Here is a 21,838-nt window from a genome sequence, read left to right as displayed (position 1 = left end):
ATTATCTATACTCTTAGAAGCTAAGGTCAATTCTACAAAACCATGTTTCTCATTGTCCTTCCAAACCAATGGAAGCCTGTCAGTACTTCTGAGCTCCATGGCTAACTGAAAGATTAAATATTCCCCTTAGACATATAGGGAATTATGTCCACAAGATAGAAAAATAGGCACCATGTCAGTTCTTTCAGACTTTTTACTTTTATATATTATTTGAATATTAGCCATTGTGTAAAGTTTGACTCAAGCACAAATCGGGGTAAATGTAAACATTAGCCAACAACAATATCATTTTTATTAAATGACTAGGTGCTAGAGACATCAATGGCTCTGTCCTTAGCCAACTAATAGGAACATTATTAAAAATTAATATTATGACCATCATTTGAAGGACTTCTCTCAAAATTGTTTTTTCCTTCTTAGCCAGCTGTCTTATTTACTGCTGAAATTATTTTACTTCTCTTGTCATTAGCCATCTTGGACTTTAGCAGGTAGATGTCTACATACTCACATATTCTCTCAAATATACACATGCACATATGAATGCACACACACATAATCACACTCACATACATTTGCAGGCACACTTATACTCACACATGTCCACATATGCATTCTCTCTCATTCAAACACCTTGAATTTAGACATGATTGTCTGAAATACACATTATTGTGTAATTATAGCCAAAAGGAACATTTTGATGCATATAACATTTCTGGAAAATATTTCTCTTCCAGTTTTTTTCTTTTTTTTTTTGTCTAGGTTTCTAATTGGCAGAATAGTATACCCAGGTTTTATCATTATGAAGCTGGGGCAGTATAGGATTCATGGAAACTGCACTGACATTTTTAATAATTATACTGTCAGTTTACAAATATAGTCATATATCACTAAAAGTACATCTCATATGTTTTGAAAATGACAATGTTTGTCTTGTTTAGGACTTCAATCCTTTAAGATGTAAAAGCCTTACCTACACTATAATCCCTAAAATGTGTGTTTGTTTGAACTTAGCTGGTGGGGACGCTGTGGTATTGTAATTTGCTGTTGACATATTAAAAGGGCATGTGGCATAACCCACAGAATATACAGATTCCCAAGTTTTCTTGAAAAAGGAATCAAATAAAAATGTAAATCCCTTTTGATTCTAAATTCTGCATTCTTTAGAATTGTTAAATTCTCAAATTCCTCTGCCTGAGAAGTTTCTTTCAATAACAAAACTGATTTGTCATTATACAGGTCTTACTAGTTCTTGGTGGAATACCTAAGTTTATTTCCATTTCTTTCTAGGTCAGCTTTTAATTGGCTCCCTGTTCATTTGTAACACATGATTGTCATTCCTTTTGCTATTGATCTTCATTCTCTTATTAGTCATGCCATTTCACATATAGGAGTCAATGTTGAATCAGGCTGCTTGTACTTAGCTATCTTATTACTGATGGACTTGAACAGACTTTTCCTCCTGATGTCACCGGTGAGTTGGGTGCAAGATCAAACAACCTCCCTAAGCGTGAGAAAAGCATATTCCCTTTTCTCCCATTTGCACTTGACCTCCTTCAATTTAGCATTGATGAGAAGGAAGACTGTTATAGCTGGAAGGTAAGATTTTCAGGCAGATAGTGTTAAGGCACTAAAGATCCAGTATTTCTTTTGCTGTCATTCAAAATAACAGGTGTAGGAAATTCTGTTTAAAATAGCCGGGCTTTTTGACTTAGAGGGCTTTTGTGTAGAAGATTTAAGATGTCAGCTTTAAATATGACATTGATAGTCTTAGGCAAAGGATGGGAGTGAATTCTTGCAGAAACTGTCATTTTTTTTCCTGCCTGTTTATTAATGGCCTTTGTGATTTATAGTAAACGCTGGGGAGGATTTTCAGGCCCATTTATCATGGAAGGGAACACCTTCTTGTTCTTAATGTGAGTGTGTCATAATTAGCAATGCATGTGTGCTGGGAGATTTAGTTCTGTCTTTTGTGAAAGTCCTTCAACCTCATATTTAATCCCAAATTGATTGAATATTTTCTCTTCCATGAGTAAATTAATTATGCTACTGGAAAAATCATCAACTAGAGAGAGAGTTAATATCAGGCATAGTATAGACCAGGCTTCATAATGTATCAAAATATGATGAGAGTAGCTTATGTCTCACACAAATTGCAATAATGGAATCATTTTAATTAAAAATAGGAAGGTCTCTTTGTAGCACTCATTTTCAGTAAGAGCAATGCCATTTATTTCTCATGTTCATGCATGTATGCATGTCAATGTGACCCATCAACAGCTATTTGCTCTAAATACCAATTATATTAAAATATCCATCCAAATAAGTTATATTTTGTCAATGGAACGGAAGCTAAAGGAGTTGCACATTGCAGTGGACCAGCATGCAAATAGCCAGTTGAAAGATTATAAATCCATGATCAGTCCACCTCTTTGGCTAATTGTTTTCATGAAATTAAATTATGCTCCAGGACCATTTTGATGTTTGGAAGGCTTGCCAAAATTTCTATTGATAAATAACAATGCTAGATATTTCATAGTTAAGTATTGTTCTTTATAAATTTACTTTTTGCTGCATTTGTATACATTATATTATAAAGCCATTTGGAACACTTTCATAACAAGAAACACACACACACACACACTGTTATGCTAGTCACTCTTAGACATACCAGATGACTTTGCTATCTGGTCCTTGCCATCAGTGAATGAATGAATGTATAATATGGTTATTGAAGTTAGAACAATGAAATAAAATTTGTGAATAACTAAATAATCAACTGTGATGCTGTTAGTGAAAAGATATAAAAACAGGGAGACAACTGGGATCATCCAACTCATTGGAAAAGACTTTGTGTTATTTGAATTTGAGCTTAAAAAATAAAGATTTAATCAACCAGAAAAGAGGGGGTGAGTGTCATTGTAGACAAAGCCAACAGGAGAAACAAAGGTAGAAAGCAGCGTGGGAGTGGGGAGGAAGCAAAATGGCAGGTGTGCTAGAAACAGAAGGAAAGTAGACTGGAACTAAGGCAGTGCGGTGATGGAGATAGACCTCTGACAATCCTGTAGAGAAGAGTACATCTATCAATCAGGATATCACTGGGAATTGCAAAATCAAGAATTTACATGCTAAAACAGATTGCCACGAAGATGAAGTATAAAAGAAGCCAAAGCTTTTAGTTCATCAGGTAGTATGATGCAGGAGAGTAAGGAAAGGATATCCAGTTTGCAATGGGGAATGGGCAGGTTAGGGATTGTTGGTGCCACAGAGCAGCAGTTTAATAGACAAAAGAGTTTCAAAGTCTAATTGCTGGACCTGAAGAAGTTTCTAGTGGTGACAAAGTGGAACCAGCAAGTGCTAACCACATCTCTAAGTAATTTCATGATGGAGGACCATCAGTAACATTTTCTTAAGTAGGAATCTATGGTATGGTATGGGTACCCACCCAGAGGTGTTGTCTGTGCAGCATCTACCCTTCAAGGCAGTATACTATATTACTAGTGCTTCCTCTTATTAGGGTTAGACATAACAAATTTCCAAGTTGCAGATTTTTCCATTTTACTTAGATTTTTTTTGGGGGGGGGGAGCAAGTAATGGGGATTGAACTCAAGAAGGACACTCAGCCATAGAGCTACATCCTCAACCCTATTTTGTGTATATGTGTATGTGTGTGTATTTTATTTAGAGACAGGGTCTCACTGCGTTGCTTAGTGCCTCACTTTTGCTGGGGGCTAGCTTTAAACTCATGATCCTCCTGCCTCAGCCTCCTGAGCTGCTGGGATTATAGATTTGTGCCACCTTTCCCAGCCCATTTACTTAGATTTGTAATGCTCATGTTTACAACGTATTTCAGACATGATTATAAAGTAAGATTTATTTGATATGGAAACTATATATGTTTTATGTTAAGAAATTATGTATGTTACTTTGAGCCAACTGAAACAAAGTTTTCCTAAGGAAAAGAGTTGGTGTGGCCTTCAATGCTTTAAACAACAATTTCTTGCACTGTATATCATTATCTCACTTGAAAAAAATACTTGGGTTTAATTCTGGGTCCCTGATCCCTTTTGATATTATTAAAAGGATGGGTTTTACAGTAGATTCCTGATTTTTTCCATTTCCTCAAGCTAGACTTTGAATGTTAGCACAATTACCTTGTGAGAAGCTCCACATACACAGATTCTAGCCACATGATCTTAGCTAATGAGCTTCATTGATAAAGCAGGTGGATACCTGATCCTTCTATTTCCCAGTGTTCTTGTGGCAATCAAATCCCTATCACAAATGACCAGATCAAATGGAGTGAAATTGGAAAAGTATCAAGTGCCCTACATTAAAAAATGTATTCTGATCTTATTTATTCTAGAAGATGATATCCTGTTTGGACCATAGGGGCATAGGGCAATAGGTAGGTTATGTACCTACCCACAAGCAGTGGATGTATCTGGTGACAGATCTCCCACAGATCTACAGAGAAGGCTTAATAACTTTAAGGTATCCTACATACAGGAAGAATTTTATAGAGTATGTGATAGATAAAGCCTCTGACCTTAGAAACTTACCTTCTAAACCAAGTGTCTATGATACATCAGGTAATAGATAGACATGAAGGGGAGCAGACAGTACTGATAAAGAGATTGGCATTGAGGTATATCCCTGAAGAAATGTAATCTAGAGAGAGATTGAAAGAGGGATGCCTGCTTAGCAAATGGAGCAGCAAGTCTAAGCATGATGGGCAATAGAAAAGAAGACATCAAGCAGGGAAAAGGCAGAGGTTTTCACTGACCCACTCTGAGCCTATCTCCAGGAATACCTGACCCTGCCTCAGCATACTTTGTGCTTTCCTAGGGAATTCAGCCAAGGCACTACAAGGGCCCTCCTCCCCCAACCAGTTGGCCCATATCTCTAGACCAGTCGTGGAAATACAGTGGGAGATTACTGCATTTAAGTTTAAGTAATATCTTGCTTCCCCTAGAATTTGTGATCCATGTAATACTTTATTGGAAGGCTTTGACCTTGTTATAGACTCTTGGTCCCTGGCCCTCTTGGATTCCTTATGAAGCAAGCTGCCAATCAATCATTCATTCTCAGTTTTGGTGGAGGCTAGTGCTCACACATTCAGCATTCACATCCACTTTCTTCTCTTGCTTCCATTTTTAAAAATGCACTTTAAAAGCAAAAGGTACAAAAATCACTTGACTGCATATAATATTTTCCCCACCTAATTGGCTGATTGATTGGTCAGCTCAGTCAGAAAAGTGAATGTGGTTTTTAAATTATTTCTAGAGAAAATTGAAATATTGGTTTATTCTCCTGTAAGCAATTGTGATGTTCTCAAGATATAATGATCCATTAGCCAGCATTGACTACTCTCACTGGCACTCTCCATGGTGCCATCTCACCAAATACTCTGGTGAGGCTGAATCCAGGTGACTTTTTTTTTCTTTGAAACTACATATGGAAGTTTGCTACTATATTATCCTTAAAACTGTTTTTCAACTTGCTATTGATAAATTCTAAGTCTCAGTATTCTCAGCTGGAAAATGGAGGGTATTATAGTATCTAATTCACAAGTTGGTGTGCAGGTTAAAAGAGGGGCCACAGGGAAAGTGCTTAGCATCGCAGCTCCTGGTACACACTGAACACTCAATCAGTAATAGCTATGACTAGAAATGGCACTGGGAATTATGCTCTGGGTATCAGATGTGGTCACGGATAGAGTCTGGTACTACCCTGACAATCATCTGGCACAGTGGCAACCCATTTCAAACTTCAATAATCCATGACAATCCTTAAGCATGGAAGAAACATACATTTGATGAATTAATTGAAAAGATAAGTATCTCCAAGTAAGTTGTAAACTGAAGTCTCTGCTTATCAGAAGGTATCTAATAAGAACTTTTCAGGAACAATTGCCTAATGAAAAAGGTATAACAGGCTAGATTAAAAATGACACAAGGCAATCAACTTTTTTCTATTGCTAAAAGGAGGACAGAATATGGAAAAATAAAACCCACACTTTATCATCAAAAATGAGTTTTAGCCTTAATTTAAAACTTAGAACACAGTGAATGTTTTTTCTCCTGACATCTTATATCTAAATAGCTCTGTGTAGATTTTAGCTTTGCTACTCTTAGTGAGGTACATAAGGTCTGTCTATATTACTGGGATTGAACTAGAAATGCAGAACTCAGTTCCTAGCCCAGACATGTTTAACTAGAATTTATGCTCTAATAAGATATTTGGGTGATTCCTACACATAGTTGATAAGTACTAGTAGAAGAGTTTTGTCTAACCTCATCTTATCATCTGAAAAACCTGTGTGATGTATTATTATCTCCATTTTACAGATTAGAAAACTGAGACCCATATGTTGCATGCCTAACCTAAAATCACACAAAAATAAAGTGTCCAAGATGACACTCAAAACCAGATGAGATCTTCTGTGTTCCATCCTATGCCCTTCCCATTGGATTCACACTGTCTGTTTAAAATAGTAGGGGAATTGTAGCTATTTAATGTGTGAAATGGACAGTAATTGGGCACAGGCAGGAAAAGAAAAGGATGAGGACCTGGGTTAGATTAGTCCACAAAAAAACAATGATCAAGCCATAGTTGATTGTAGGTCAAATGTAATTATGAAAAGTCACTGCTAGTATCACTCAGTATTATGACTTTAGAAAGGAAATAGGCATCTGGTAAGTTGGGAGAAACAGCACTAATGATTGGTGATTTTTTAAAAATGATAAGCCAGTCATTTCCTGCTATTACAAAAGTTCCAAAAGGTAGTTTGCAGCTTCTCTGGCTGATTCCCCTTTTCCATGGTGACAGTAAATCTGCTAACATCTCTTAACTGAGCTCTGCCTCTCAGCCTCTCAGGTGACAACAAGGTTCCCTTCCCAGGGTGATGTTATATTTTTGGACTTCTATGAAATCAAACTAAATTTTATAAATAAAAGAAAATGCATTCAGGTATAAGCTGCTGTGCTCAAAATTTTAATTATGTGTATTTTGTATTAGCTTTCTAACACTGCCATAAAAAAAATTATCTCATGGGGCTGTGACTGTAGCTCAGCAGTGGAGCACTTGCTTAGTATGTGTGAGGCTCTGGGTTCAATCTTTAGCACCACATTATATATATATATATGTATATTTTAATTACCTCAGACTTAGTGGTTTAAAACAACACAAATTTGTTCTCTTAGAGTCCTAGAGGTCAGAATCAGAAGTCTCAGAAGGCTAAAATCAAACTTGTAGCTGCCTTCTTTCTGAAGGCTCTAAGGGTGAAACAGGTTCCCACTCATTTGAGTTATTGGCAGAATTCAGTTCCTTGTGTCTGTGGGACCCAACTCTTTTCTTGTGGCTATAAACTGAGGGCTATTTGCAATTTGTAGAGACTGCCACATTCCTGGGTCTTTATCCCTCTTTCTTCATCTTTAAAGCCAGGATTGTAGGTGAAATGTTTCTCATATTGCATTACTCTGATTCTCTCTTCTACTGTTAAGAACCCCTTGATTACAGTGGGCCACCTAGAAAACCCAGGATATTATCCCCACCTCAAATCCTTAAGTTATTGATATCTACATAATCTCTTTTGCTATGTAACATAGCATATTCATAGGTTCCAGGGATTAGAATATAGACATGTTTGGGTCAGTCATTATTCTGCCAACCACAGATCACTTCACTCATTCTGGGCTTTAAACAATTTCAGGTACAGTAACTTGTGTGTGAAAAGGAGTATGAGTGAATATGTAAACAGCTCCTCATTACTCTTTGCAAATAACTTGAGCAGAGTCTATTCCACAAGCAAGATTAGATAACATGACAGTTACCCACTGTATACATTTTGAACAAAGAATTATCTATAGAAAGCTATGTTGGATTACAAACTAGATAATGATTGACTCTCTGCTCAGCAATTGTATCACAGCATTTCTACAAAATACACTTGATGTTGAGATACTTGAGATACTATTTGGATATAAAGTGTTTTGATTCAAATGGTTTTCAGGGGTGATCCCAGGGAGGAGAGCAAGCTTCTTTGGACACTACCTCCATGCAATCCCCAAATTTCCTGTTTATACCAGAACAACTCTGCTTTTATGATTTATATGTTATGCTTCTGCTTACATACTATATTGCTCTCTATTCTTTGATACACTTTTCATTGGAAAAATGGGCTAAATGAATTTTAGGGATTGGAAGAGAAACCAGAAGTTTTCAAAACTGCTGACATGGGCAAAAATAGATTCTTCCCACCCACTGGCTGGAATAGGTTCAGAGTTCAGAATGCCTGCCTCTCATGGCCTAGCATGGTGTTTCCAGTTCAAAAACTATGAGTTCAAAAAGAAAAATAAGGGAGAAAGAGAGGCAATATGAACTGTGGATGTTGATTCCTCTGTTCCAGGGTCATTCCTTTACAACTTAATTATGAACTCAAATGTAAAACCATTCCAAATTATGTGGTAGGCAGACATTGATCTCTATAAAACTGGAAAAGGGTCATGTTGATGAAATATGTACAATCACAACTGAAGTCAAGGGTTTAATGCAGTACTCTCCCATGCTACATGTTTTTGGCAAGATCTGGGCCTTGTGAAATGTGTTGCCCAAATCAGTACCCTATGGCCTTGCCTGTTGAATCTCTCCATGCACGATTCCCACTACAGAGTCATTACCCATTCTAAAACCTTTACTTTTTGATGCCCACACAGCCTGATTGAGCAGAATGGCCAGCTCATCATCCTAGTTTATCTCCTGAGAAAGGAATTTTCAGTTAAATTAGAATTAGACTCAAACAGTACTGATGCAGATGTTGGACTTCCTCAAGGCCGTTAATCTGAATTAGTAAAGTCAGAATTATAAAAACCAGTCCTACAGAAATGCAGTTTTGATTCTCTAATGTTTGTGCTCATAAAATGTTGTCAAGAACAGGTCCCTTAAGGAGCAGATTGAATTGTAGGAATGTCTTCTCACGTATTTGGTCACTTAATCTGGGTATTGCATTCTTTCTATGGTCAGATGTAGGTTTTTCAAAGTTATTTCTAATGTTGCAGTGAAATCTTCCTGACTTGATCTCTAACTCACTGATCCTAATTTATCTTGCAGGGTGCTCAGAACAGGTCTACTGCATTTCCCATAGGACAGACATTTGAAGACAGATTATTTGAAGACTTTATGAACCATGGCCCTCCCCAACCCCAAAATTCCTCTGACAGTTTCCCAGTTTCTTCAATATAGTTTCCAGGGTCTTCATTTTTCTTGCATCTACTCATTAATTATGGTATTGCAGGTTGATTCCATTGTTGCTGAAGAGGCTTGATCAATATAAGTATAGAGATAGTCATGTCTAAAAACTAAGGTGATGGAACTATCTCTTAAATCCCATTGTTTTCCCCTGGTACTCTCCCATTGGCTGGGTCTTGAATATACTTCCCAAGCCTCAAAATCCCCTACTAGGATCACTGACTTGTTAAGCCAACTTCTTTACTTTCACACTGGCCTGTGACCATGAACAACTAGTTAATTAAGATGAGGCTTCACTCAACTCAGTAAGATGGATGATTCTGATGAGCAGAGTAGCAAAACTGATCTTTGAAAAGGTTGAGCAGTTGACTTCAAAATCCTTACAAATGTGGAACCTTGGAGATGTTTGATTACATTAGAGGTACATTCAGAGTATACTTTTAATATTTACAGAGTATGGAGTACATGGTTTCATATATTAAATGATAGTGGTTTTTAGTATCACAGGTTATCTGCATTGTAACAACTAGCATTCATTTTAAAAATGCTTTATTCAAATATGATAGTAGGTCTGGGGTTGTAGCTCAGTGGTAAAGTGCTTGCCTATGATGGGTGGGACCCTGGGTTTGATCCTCAGAACCACATAAAAATAAATAAACAATAATAAACAAATAAATAAAATAAAGGTTAAATTCTTTAAAAACTATTATAGTAAATGATGTATGGGAAATAATTTTAGTAAAGTCTTGGTGAGTGAAGAATGTGCCAATTGCACATTAGCCTTTCCCTCCTTGGCAGATTCAAGTATTGCATGGACTAGATTCATTCAGTCACTGTTTTAGTCAGTTTTCTCACTGCCATGACCAAAAGACATTAAAAGAAAAATTAGAGGAGGGAAAGTTTATTTGGGGGCTTATAGTTTCAGAGGTCTCAGTTCAGATATGGACAGCTCCTTCCTAGGGGCTTGAAATGAAGCAAAACATCATTGTGAAAGAAAGTGGCTCAGGACATGGTACCAGGAAGCAGAGAGAGAGAAAACTCCATTCTCTAGGGACAAAATATATATCCCAAAGGTACATCCCCAATGCCCCCATCTCTTTCAGCCATACTCTATCACCCAGGTTATCTCCCAGTTACTACATTCAACTAGATTAATGCATTGACTAGAAAATGTTTCCATAACCAAGTAATTTCACCTCTAAAGTTTCTTGCATTGTCTCACACATGAGGTTTTGGGTGACATCTCATATATAAACCACAACATTCCACCCTTGGTCCCAAAATCTCATTCCCTCTCATAATACAAAATACATTTAGGCTATTTCTAAGAGTCTCCATAGTCTCAACAGTTCTAGTATCCTCTGAGACTCAAAGCAAACTCCCAGCATGAGTTCCTATAAAAATCAGAAGCAAGTTATATGCATCCAATATATAAAGGGATTGAGTAAATATTCCATTCCAAAAGGGAGAAATAGGAACATAGAAAGAAGGGATGAGACCAATCAAGACTAAAATCCAGCTCTCTCCAAAGGGCTTATAGCCCTGTCTCTGTGGTCTTGCTAGTTGAAGCCCACAGGACTTCTCATTTGGTTTGTTTCTGCTGGGTTCTTGAAGCTTTCCTCAGCAGACATCCCAGATTACTGGCATTTTTTAATCTTGGGGGTCTGCACTGTCACTTCCTTCTCATATTTTCACCACTCTCAGGGGCTGCCCACAGGGACTCCAACCCATTGCACTTTGCCTGGCCTCCTAGGCCTTCCTTTGAAATCTCAGTGGAAGCCTCCATGACCCCCTAACTCCAGCATCCTGCAATCTGCAGAACCAGCACCTTGGGGTTGATGCCAAGGGCTGCCGCTGTCTTGAGCAGTAGCCACGCCTCCAGGGACTCTGGCTGCAGTAGACTCTGAGTTCCTGGGCAGCTGAACATGTTGGAAAAATTTCCTAGGCCTCTCTGTCCAGCCAGGGTGCATCCTTATACTAAAAAAAAAAAAAAAAAAAAAAAAATTATTATTATACCCTTGATCCTGAGATGGGTTTGGTCTTACAAATTCCTGATCTGTCTTTAAACCATATTTCCTATTGTCTCTGGGCAAAATCTTTAATATTTCTTTAGTGACTATAATGTGGTTAACAACTACACATTCCTTAGCCCCAGTTTTATTCAGTCTTCTGGTCAAAATGCAAGTTATTCAATCTTTCTATTTTGCTTTCTGATCCTGATTATCAAAATAACCATGGCTAAAACTGTCAGCAATATCCATGCCACTGCCTGAGTGCTATCCTGTGTAGAATTTCTTCCACCAGATTAAGAAGTTGATCACCTTAAAAATTAGCATCACAGAAAGGATACAGGCAAAATTTAGACAACTTCTTAGCCCTAAAGTAACATGAATGGGCTCAAGTCCAATTTCCAAGAGAGTTTTCTTTCTTTATTGAGCTCTATCTTTACTGTCTTCAGTCTATTGGCCTTCTAGTCTTCTGAGGTATCACCAGAGTCATCCATTAAGCTATGCTTATAACAGTCTAAAGCTTTTCCAGCTTACAACTCTTAACATCTCAAAATTCCTTCCACAAAAGCCACGTGGTCAGGTTAGTTACAGCAATGATCCCATTCCTGGTACCAATATCTGTTTTAGTCATCTTTTTTGCTGCTGTGACCAAAAGACCAGACAAGAACAACTATAGAGGAGGAAAAGTTTATTGGGGAGTTCACAGTTTCAGAGGTCTTAGTTCATACATGGCTGATTCCATTCTCCCAGGCCCAAGTGATACAGAACATTATGGCAAAAGAGTATGATGGAGGAAGGTGGCTCAGTACATGATACCAGGAAGCAGAAACAGAGACAGCTCCATTCTCCAGGGACAAAATATATATCCCAAAGGTACACTCACAATGACCCACCTCTTCTATCCATATGTTATCTGCCTATGGTTACCACCCAATTAGTCCCTATCTGTGCTGTGGATTAATGCACTGATTAAGTTAAGATTCCCATAATTCAATCATTTCACCTCTAAACTTTCTTGTCTTTTCTCACACACGAGTTTTTGGGGGAAATCTCACATCCAAACCATAACTGTCCCTTCAATATACATTTGGAAAATAAATTATAAACATATGAAAGAAAATATGGCAGAAGTAAGAATTTATCTAGCTGAACAGCTTAACAATTTTTCATGAAGAATTGAAAGTGTGGGCTGGGGATGTGGCTCAAGCAGTAGCAGCCTGGGTTCGATCCTTAGCACCACATGCAAACAAAGATGCTGTGTCCAACGAAAACTAAAAATAAATAAATAAATATTGAAATTCTCTCTCTCTCTCTCTCTCTCTCTCTCTCTCTCTCTTAAAAAAAGAACTGAAAGTGAAATATTGTGATGTTTCATCAACTTGAAAGTTTGGCTGTACAATAGCCCCAGCTGGACACAAGGAAGTAAGACCTAGACTCATATATGCCTGCATTCCTCAGCAGACTGGGTGCAGATGGACAGTAGAGGAAAAGGAAGGGGCTCAGGAAAGAATTTCTCTCCATTTAAACAACCACAAATGTTGGCTTTCCCTGCTGTCAACTGCACAACTGCCCTGAGAAAGCAATTTTTCTTATTAAGTCACTGAATTCCTTCACTCCAAGTGTGAATTCTCCTGGTGTACTCCCTGAATTAAAGTCTACCTTCCCTCTCATTCTCATGTGTCTCTATGTGGATATGAAAGGCTGATATATTTCTCCATATAGTTTCTATGGTTGTTGTACACATCAACTAGCAATCCAGTTCTACCTGGGAACATACAAAACAGATTTAGCTATAAGGAATCTTAAAATAAATAATTTCAGGTATCATTTCATTGGGTCTCAGTCAAGGTTGCTCTTATGTTGGGAATAGTCTTTATTTCATGTCTATATCTATATGTACATATAAATATAATTATAGTTAATTTTATATGATTTATATCCATGTTCATAATCTCTTAATCATAATTCTGAAATTCAAAGAGTTCTGAGAAATATTATTTTCTATGTTTGAAACAAATTCATTTGACAACAAGACTGACCTAAACTGATGTTAGGATATGTATTTAAAGTACTTGTTTATTTCTCTTATGTGAATGTTGCTGTGAGCAATATTAAGGTTTATTAAGGAGTGCATCCCCATATCCCACAGGGAGCATTGTATATATTTATGTATATGTTATATCTACCATGTTAATTTTTAAGATTTAAAACTTTCAATACCAAAATGCATTTGTCCTCAGAAGGGCTTTGGATAAAGAGTAAACACACACACACACACACACACACACACACACACACAGTTTCCTAATAAATCTGTGACAATTTTGTTTTGATTTAGCTGAAAAATGAGTTGATTTTGGTAAATAAAACATCAGTGTTTTAAGTCTGAGTGAATAATCCCAGGTATTATTTTGTTTCTTATATAAATTGCCCCAAAATAACCCAGTAAATGAGAATTCTATCCAGAATTATCCCGAAGTAAATCTAGAATCTATTTTAGTTTGGTAATATAAGGATGACCAACTTCGTATATGAAGCCAGAAATTAATTCATAGTTGTGAAAGAATACTAGGAAACAGCCTTCCACTTGAAAATCATAAATTTAGATCTAAATTAGATTTTTCCTCCTCCTCCACCACCCAGTGTTGTAAGTATTGCAAATACTCCATGTTATAAATGAAACTCAATTTTGGGGGAATTGAGGCCACATTAACCTAATCTCTGGATTTGTCTCACTTAGATATGTTCTCTCAATATTTATTTAGCAACTAAAGATAAAAACAATTAATTCAAATTAAAGGGTACTTTGCATAAATATACAAAACCATCAGTGACATTAAAGAGAGATCTGCAAAGGAATGCAGGGAAATAAGAGCACTGTTATTGGTTTCCTTCTCTACCCCTGTTGGTGAAAACACACACACAGGCTCTCAGGAGATATAGTCCCCTTATTTCATGTGCTTCCCCAAAATCTATTTGCAGATAGCATTTACTTAGCATGTGTAATTTTAAAAATGAGCTTTCTTTAACTATATGAAATCAAATGCCTACCTGGGAGATTTAAGGGCCAGTCTTTAAGGATGGAGGCACAAGTAATGGAAAAGCTCTCTGGTAATTAGTAGCTGATGGGGAGTACGTGCTGGCTTCAAAAGAATCTTGTTCTTTCTCAAGTAATAGCTTAGTATAGCTCTAGCACAACTGATTAGAGCTGTAATGTTCAAGAAGAGGCTCTGGTAAGGGCACAGTATGGGCACATGAACTTAATTGGGTTCAGGCAAGGCATAAAGTTGTGGCTTCCAGAGTCTTAGGAAGGGGTATCCTTGGGGTTCATCTTTTCCACTTTTGAAAGTGGGTCACAGGGCAATGTCATCTCCAAGACAAAGATTGGGCTCTCCTGAATGAATAGCTCCCTCAGATATGGGGAATGTGAGGTGGCAGAACCAGGCAAATTGCTGTCATGCATGAGAGGCAGGGAGGGCCAGAGGGTTAGCCAGGCAGAAAGATAGGCCAGACATAGGAATATGCATTAGCCTCCAGCCCACCCCTTAGCATGAGCACAACTGATCTCCAAAGAGGAACTGAGCTGAAGAGATAGAGGGAGATTAGAACACTCCTCCAATGAGCCCCTTTTCTGAGCGAAAGCAGAACAGAAATCAGTCCAAAGAGACAATGAGTAAAAGGACAGAAAGGTAACCACATACCCCAGAGTGCCATGAGGCAGCTGAAGTTGATTTGTTACAGGGCACAGAGAGCAAATGATTGGTAAGGAGGAGTATTGATTCTCAATAAAGGCAGAGTAGCAAATGGTGTCACTTTCCCAATGCTTTGCTTGGTCAGCTTTACAAATTTAAAATCAATCATTAGAGACAGTTGGTCCCTTAGGATCATACCTCCTGGTAAGAGTTTCACAAAGAGTTTACAAAAATGGCGGTGAAAGAAACAAAAAGTGCTTTCTTTCATTTCCTTATCTTACCCAACACACGGTAATCAAGGACCAACTTCTCACCTTGTTATTGAGCATTGGGCTCTTGGCAGTGAATGTGCTCAGCCCAGACTCTGTCCTTTGAGGGAGGTAGCAGGGATGGTACTAGGTGCTAGCTTCGTTCTCTAACTAGCTGTGATGCAGAAGCAAGTCACTCCTCCTTCTTGGGCCTCAGTTCCCTCCAATAAAAATGAGGGCTCACCCTGCCTATCCTTAATAATGGGACCATACTAGGATTAGGTAAGATAAGAGCCCTTAGATAGGCTTGTGGGGGTTTGAAAAAGATGGCAACAGAAAATGAAAAAAAGTATCTCAACTGAAATAAGTAAATGTAACAATTGAGCATCTAAGGATCTACTTCTATATCTACATCCAGAAAGCATACAACCTTGGCTTAAAGATTTCCTGTGGAATGAAGGGATTCAAGTCTTCTCTGGGAGGGAAGCCACTGTTGTGAGGAAGCCAAGAAACTCGGGTATACACAGACCTGTTTCTTTTTTTTTTTCCTTTACAAAGAATACCAGGGATTGAACCTAGGGGTATTCTAACACTGAGCCACATCCCCAGTCCTTTTTATTTTATTCTGAGAAAGGGTTTTGATAAGTTGTAATGGTTGGCCTCAAACTTGTTGTCTTCCTGCCTCAACCTCCCATGTAGCTAGAATTTCAAGTGTGCACCACCATGCCCAGTTCCAACCTGATTCTAAACAAACTTTTGTCTTTGGACCAGCCACTGAGCCTCTGGAGCTTTACATTTCCTGTCTATAAATGGTACAGTATACTCTACTTTGCCTGTAGTTCAGAGATCATAGGTCTTTATATTGAAGTGGGCTCTTTCCATCTAGTTTCAGACTGAATGAAATAATAAATGCTGTCATTTTTCTTTCAGCCCACCCTTGGCCACACCACAGCCCCCACCTGCAGTGCAAGCCAGTGGGGGATCTGGCAGCTCTAGCGAGTCAGAAAGCAGCTCTGAATCTGACTCAGACACTGAAAGCAGCACGACTGACAGTGAAGCCAACGAGGCACCTCGTGTGGCCACTCCAGAGGTGGGTGAAGTTGTTTGTCCCTCAGGCAACACCCCAATCCGAGCACACACAGTTTCAGTACAATAATTGCTTCAGGATAATAACTATTTCAGGAAAACATCGAGCTATTGTATGGCATTTTTTTTCTCTAAACATGCATTTGTGTAAGCCCTAACATATATACTCCTTGCTATGTGACTGACTGCTGTAGGACTCAGCTACTCTGACTCTCAAACTTCTTCATGTGTATAACTAGAATAATGATGACTGGGATGGCAGCCTCTCTTTTGAGAGAACCAACAAAGTCAATCAAAATGCACGTCTAGCCCTGGGGATGTCAACCCTTGGCCTAGATTTCAGTTATTAATGAATTGCCACTAGACAAGGTAGACTCAAAAAGTATGTCTTTCCTTAAAGGTAAAATAATAATTGAGTGGTGTGTTAGTTAGCTTTTAGTCATTGTGACCAAAACATTTTCATGGTTTCAGAGGTTCAGTCCATGCTTGGCCAGTTTCATCACTCTGGACCTGAGGTGAGGTAGAACATTGTGGCAGAAGGAAGGAAAGCTGCTCAGCCCATGGAAGCAAAGAATCTGAGAGAGAGAGGAGGGGGGATAAGGGCCAAAGGGAAGATGATGCACCCTTGCAGGGCACACCCCTGATGACCCACCTCCTCAAGCCACACCCCACCTACATACAGTTACCACCCAGTTCATTCAAAGAAAAATGGACTGATAAGGTTATACTCTCATAATCAAATCATCTACTTTCCTACATTAACACAGAAGCTTTTGTGGGACACCTCAAATCCAAACCACAATAAGAAGTCACAGGCTTTTAAAAAAATTTCAATTGGCACCAAACATGTTTGATAAAAATTCATGTAGACATTTAACACGGCTCCATAAAATACCAAAATAGTATTTATGAGATTAAAACAATGATTTTTTCCCTTCCCATCCTGAGTTCATAGCTACTGTGGTGCCCTGAGCCTGCACCTGACCCAGCAGGAAAATCCCACTCCATACTCCATGGCTCTTTTATACACTTGTTTTCCAACAATCAAAAAGAAATAACAGAAGGAGACTCTAATAATCTCACTGCTATTAATAACAGCAAACACTGAACATGGGCCATGTGCCAGGTACTGTGCTAAGCTCTTGCCTTGCATTTTCTCACTTTCATCTTCCTAACAACCTTATATGTTACTTGCTAGCTCTCCATTTTATGGATGACAGCATAAGTTTCTGAGTGGTTAAAAAATAATTTTCCGAAGATCTCATAGATATACAATACCAGAGCCAGGACTGAAACCCAGTGTGTTGCCAGAGCCAGGATTTATGGCCCTGGAGCTATGCTGCCAAAAATGGTAGCCAATACAATTTTCTCAACTTTTATCTACCATTGCCCTGTGCTGATTGAAATCATAGCTACTCAAGTGTTTTTAATTCTGTCACCCTCTATTGGCTGGTGCCATAAGCCTCACCTGATGGCTTTCAAAAGAAGATTTCTTATAATAAAAATGGTGGTTCTTTTCTGTTCAACTGGCGTGATTCAGAGGTGGAATAAAGAATCTGAATTGTATGCATCATTTCCATGGCCTAACAGTAGACACTAATGTCTGCATGCATATCCTCATAAATTGGTTATTGCCCATATACCTAGAAAAGTGCAGTGGTTTTTTGGAAGTCAAATCTTTTTATCCTTCAGTAAAAATACAAAAGGCTTGGTCTGTTTGTAGTGAATTACAGCATCATATGGGAGGCATTGACACTTTGGTAGATGGAAAGCTTTTCCTTTTGAATTACACTTGAGGCACATTTAAATTTCCTTTCAGGATCAGAGACCATTGCCTCTACCTCCTAGTGAGAGATTGAGTGATGCTTCCCAGCAAAGGATTTGGGAACAGATTTCTATCTGAGGCACCCCTACTTACCATTTGAAACTTTTTCTTTGCAAATATTTCTTACCTCCCTGGCTAGAGTGGAGAATATTTTCAGAAGAGCAGAACTTAATTTAAATAAGTAGACTGCAACTGGTTTATATTGGTCTATCTAATTTGATTATTGTGGATAGTACAAGTGTGTGTACATGCACATATGAGTGTGTGTGTGTGTGTGTGTTTGTGTGTGTGTGAATGGTACCTTAGCATCCAAAGCTTTTATTAGCAAAGAGCCCCTGTACTCAGGGTTCTCTTAAATTCTCCCTAAATGTAAAATTCATTCTTGTTTCATTTTATCAATCTACAGCCTGAGCCGCCCTCAACCAACAAGTGGCAGCTTGACAAATGGCTTAACAAAGTGACATCTCAGAACAAGTCATTTATTTGTGGCCAAAATGAAACACCCATGGAGACCATCTCTCTGCCTCCTCCAATCATCCAACCAATGGAAGTTCAGATCAAAGTAAAATCCAACCCCAGCCAGGTTCTGGCTGAACCCAAAGAAAGGCCTCTCCTGAGTCTCATTAGGGAGAAAGCCCGACCACGGCCCACCCCCAAAACTCCAGAAACAAAGGCTTTAAAGCATAAGTTGTCAACAACTGTGGAGACAGCTTCTCAAAGGACAATTGGAAAGAAACAGCCCAAAAAAGTCGAGAAAAACACCAGCATTGAGGAGTTTACCTGGCCTAAACCAAATATTACCAGCAGCACTCCCAAAGAAAAAGAAAGCTTGGAGCTTCCTGAGCCACCAAGAAGCCGCAACAAAGCCACGGCCCACAAACCAGTTCCTAGGAAAGAACCAAGGCCTCACATACCTTTGGCTGCTGAGAAAAAGAAGTACAGAGGCCCTGGAAAGATCGTGCCAAAGTCTCGGGAATTCATTGAAACAGATTCGTCCACATCTGACTCCAACACAGATCAGGAAGAGACCCTGCAGATCAAAGTCCTGCCTCCTTGCATTGTTCCTGGATCTAATACTACCAAGTCCAGGGAAACTGCTGGGGCCGGCCTGACCCTCAGCACCTTAATCAGCAACAGTACCAGCAGCAACAACTTATCTGTCAGTAATGAGGAGCCAGCTTTCTCCCCCATTCCTGTCATGCAAACAGAGCTTCTGTCCCCTCTGCGAGATCAGGAGAATCTGAAAAACCTCTGGGTGAAGATCAACCTTGACTTGCTTTCTAGAGTGCCTGGCCACAATACACTAACAGCAGTACCTGCCAAGTCAGACCACAAGGAAACTGCCTCAAAACCCAAGCGCCAGAGTGCTACTGCAGCTGCAGAAAAACCAGCCCCTAAGGGCAAACGTAAGCACAAGGTAAGCTGTCCAATGGGACTGTCAAGTGATCATGACCAGTGACTATTGCCTAACATGATCTTGAGTCTCATTTTTTTTTTTTGGCGGGGGGGGGGTATTGAGCATTGAACTCAGGGGCACTTAAGTGCTGAGCCACATCCTCATCCCTTTTTATTTATTTATTTATTCATTTATTTATTTTGAGATGGGGTCTCACTAAGTTGCATAGGGTCTTGCTGATTTACTAAGGCTGGCTTTCAATTCACAATCCTCCTGCCTCAGCCTCCAGAGCCCCTGAGATTACAGGTATTCACCAGTGCACATGGCTTGAATCTTATTTTGGAGAAAGCAACAATACATTCTAGAGGAGATGCAATATTAGATATGTGACCAGGGATGAAGCACTAGGAATGACCAGGGTTTGGCAGCCAGTGGCAAGAGTGTCCAGCATGGCACATGAGAGGTTATGATGATCAGGAAAGAAGAATATATTGAGTTCCCTTCCCCAGGTAGCCAGTTCCAGGAACTGCTCCTATCTCATGAACTAGCCACAATGTCCAATGCATCCTCTTTTGTTCATTTCTCTGGACAAACAGTAACACAATCTAATTATCCTGGCAGTATCCTGGCTCCAAGCAGACATATATTTTGCCCAGCCTCTAGAATCACTGACCACTGTGGGAGGCTTGCTTTGTGAAAACCTTACCTATAGGTGGTTTGTGCTGAATTCTAGGACAACAAAATATCATCAAAAAGGGGAAATCCATTTGTTTGGAATTTTTCCAGAGAGATGAGTTTGTGTCCAATAAGCTTGTCCTGATTTATCTCAGGATTTTTTTTTAGAATAACATTGTGTCAGTGATATTCCAACAACTTATTTCTAACAGCTGCCACAGTAGCTAGACAGAGATTCCTAGTCCTTTCCCCATATCTTCTGTCTTTCCAGGAGAGACTTTAGTATGCCAGAAATGATTCAGATTCCTCAATGAGTTGTAGGCTAACCAGAGCCAATATTTGTCTGTTGAATCGGATATTGCAAGAATGATTTAAGTCTCCATTCAACTTTAATTTAGGGGTTGAAAAGCAGAAGGTTTATCTCTTAGTCATGCACTAATATATCCAATGAGAGTATTCCAAAATAAGGAACAAGAGATCTGGGCCTCTTGCCCTGTCATGGATGCTTCTCTCTTGGTCATGAGAATGATATAACCAGGCTTGAAAATGTACCATCAGAACCAACTCATGCAAATGTCCAGAGGCATGCCTGTGTGTGCCTCAATTTCCTTGCTCCTTGTATGTTGTTGGTCTTAGGACCAGCTTCTATGTGTCAACCACAATGCCATTGGTGTTTGGATGGAATTTATGCCATGCTAGAGTTATAATGTTAGTTTCATAGGTACTCATTTGTGAAGACATTATTGATGAGAGAAATGTTTAAAAATGATAAAGCCTCTTTACATTTGTTATGACATTCCCATCCCAGCCAATCTTTAATCAGAGGTTCATATCACCATTTACCTCTCTCACATGCCAACTTCTAAGTAGGACTAGGTTGACTAGGTTGATTGCTTTTCTGTCTGATCAAAGGTGCACATTTAACTCCCTTACTTAATCTAGAAGTTAAACTAGAAGCTAACTGTCTATTTTGTTCATTTTTTAATGTGTGAAACATCCTTGTCTCAATGCACCAAGTATTTCAAGTTCTGTATATTCTTTTTTCCATCAAAGCCAGCAGAAGTTGCAGAGAAAATCCCTGAGAAGAAGCAACGCCTGGAGGAAGCCACCACTATCTGCTTGCTTCCCCCTTGCATCTCACCAGCCCCACCCCACAAGCCTCCCAACACTAGAGAGTAAGTTTACCCTGTGTATGATGTCTACGCATAATAGTTCTGACTTTTACAAAGCCCCAGTTGGACTTATTTGGGGATACCATCTAGAGGAATGTTAAGGCATAGAATATGAGTCACTCAGTTCAGTCCTGAGAGCTGTTCCTGATCACTGGTCTAACAAGAATACAATAAAGAATGGAAAGGTTTTGGGTGCCTAAGAGCTTTTTAGCAATGTTTCATTATTCTAACTCATATTTATCACCAAAATCATCTGATATGGGCTTTTTACAATAAGTGAAAGGTAAAAAAGTGAATTGAAAAAGGAAAGCATTGAGATGCCTATTGCTATAACCAGATCGCCTGCTTCTGGCCAGGGTTCAGTTTTGAGGGTGATTTAAACAATTTCCCTGGAGAAACAACCCCTTTGTCTTCACAGAATGACATAGCTGCTTTTTTATGTCATTACTGGATGTTAACACAAAGCTTGAAAACAGCAGCCAGGGGAAT

General features: G+C 38.9%; 1 protein-coding gene across 10 annotated transcripts in view; it reads left to right on the top strand.

The window, feature by feature from the left end:
* The window catches only part of Aff2 (ALF transcription elongation factor 2), a 478,853-nt gene that overhangs the window by 416,311 nt on the left and 40,704 nt on the right, over positions 1-21,838 (top strand). For all 10 annotated transcript variants that reach the window (XM_005325137.4, XM_040286575.2, XM_005325134.4 and 7 more), the window contains 3 exons: positions 16,126-16,285; positions 18,513-19,523; positions 21,231-21,352. In XM_005325137.4, the coding sequence (XP_005325194.2) occupies positions 16,126-16,285; positions 18,513-19,523; positions 21,231-21,352 (1,293 nt within the window). The remainder of the gene's footprint in view (positions 1-16,125; positions 16,286-18,512; positions 19,524-21,230; positions 21,353-21,838) is intronic.

Source organism: Ictidomys tridecemlineatus, chromosome X, assembly GCF_052094955.1.
Source record: "Ictidomys tridecemlineatus isolate mIctTri1 chromosome X, mIctTri1.hap1, whole genome shotgun sequence".
Lineage (NCBI taxonomy): Eukaryota > Metazoa > Chordata > Mammalia > Rodentia > Sciuridae > Ictidomys > Ictidomys tridecemlineatus.
Note: the sequence above shows the minus strand (reverse complement) of the source record. Positions and strands in the feature narration are given on the sequence as shown.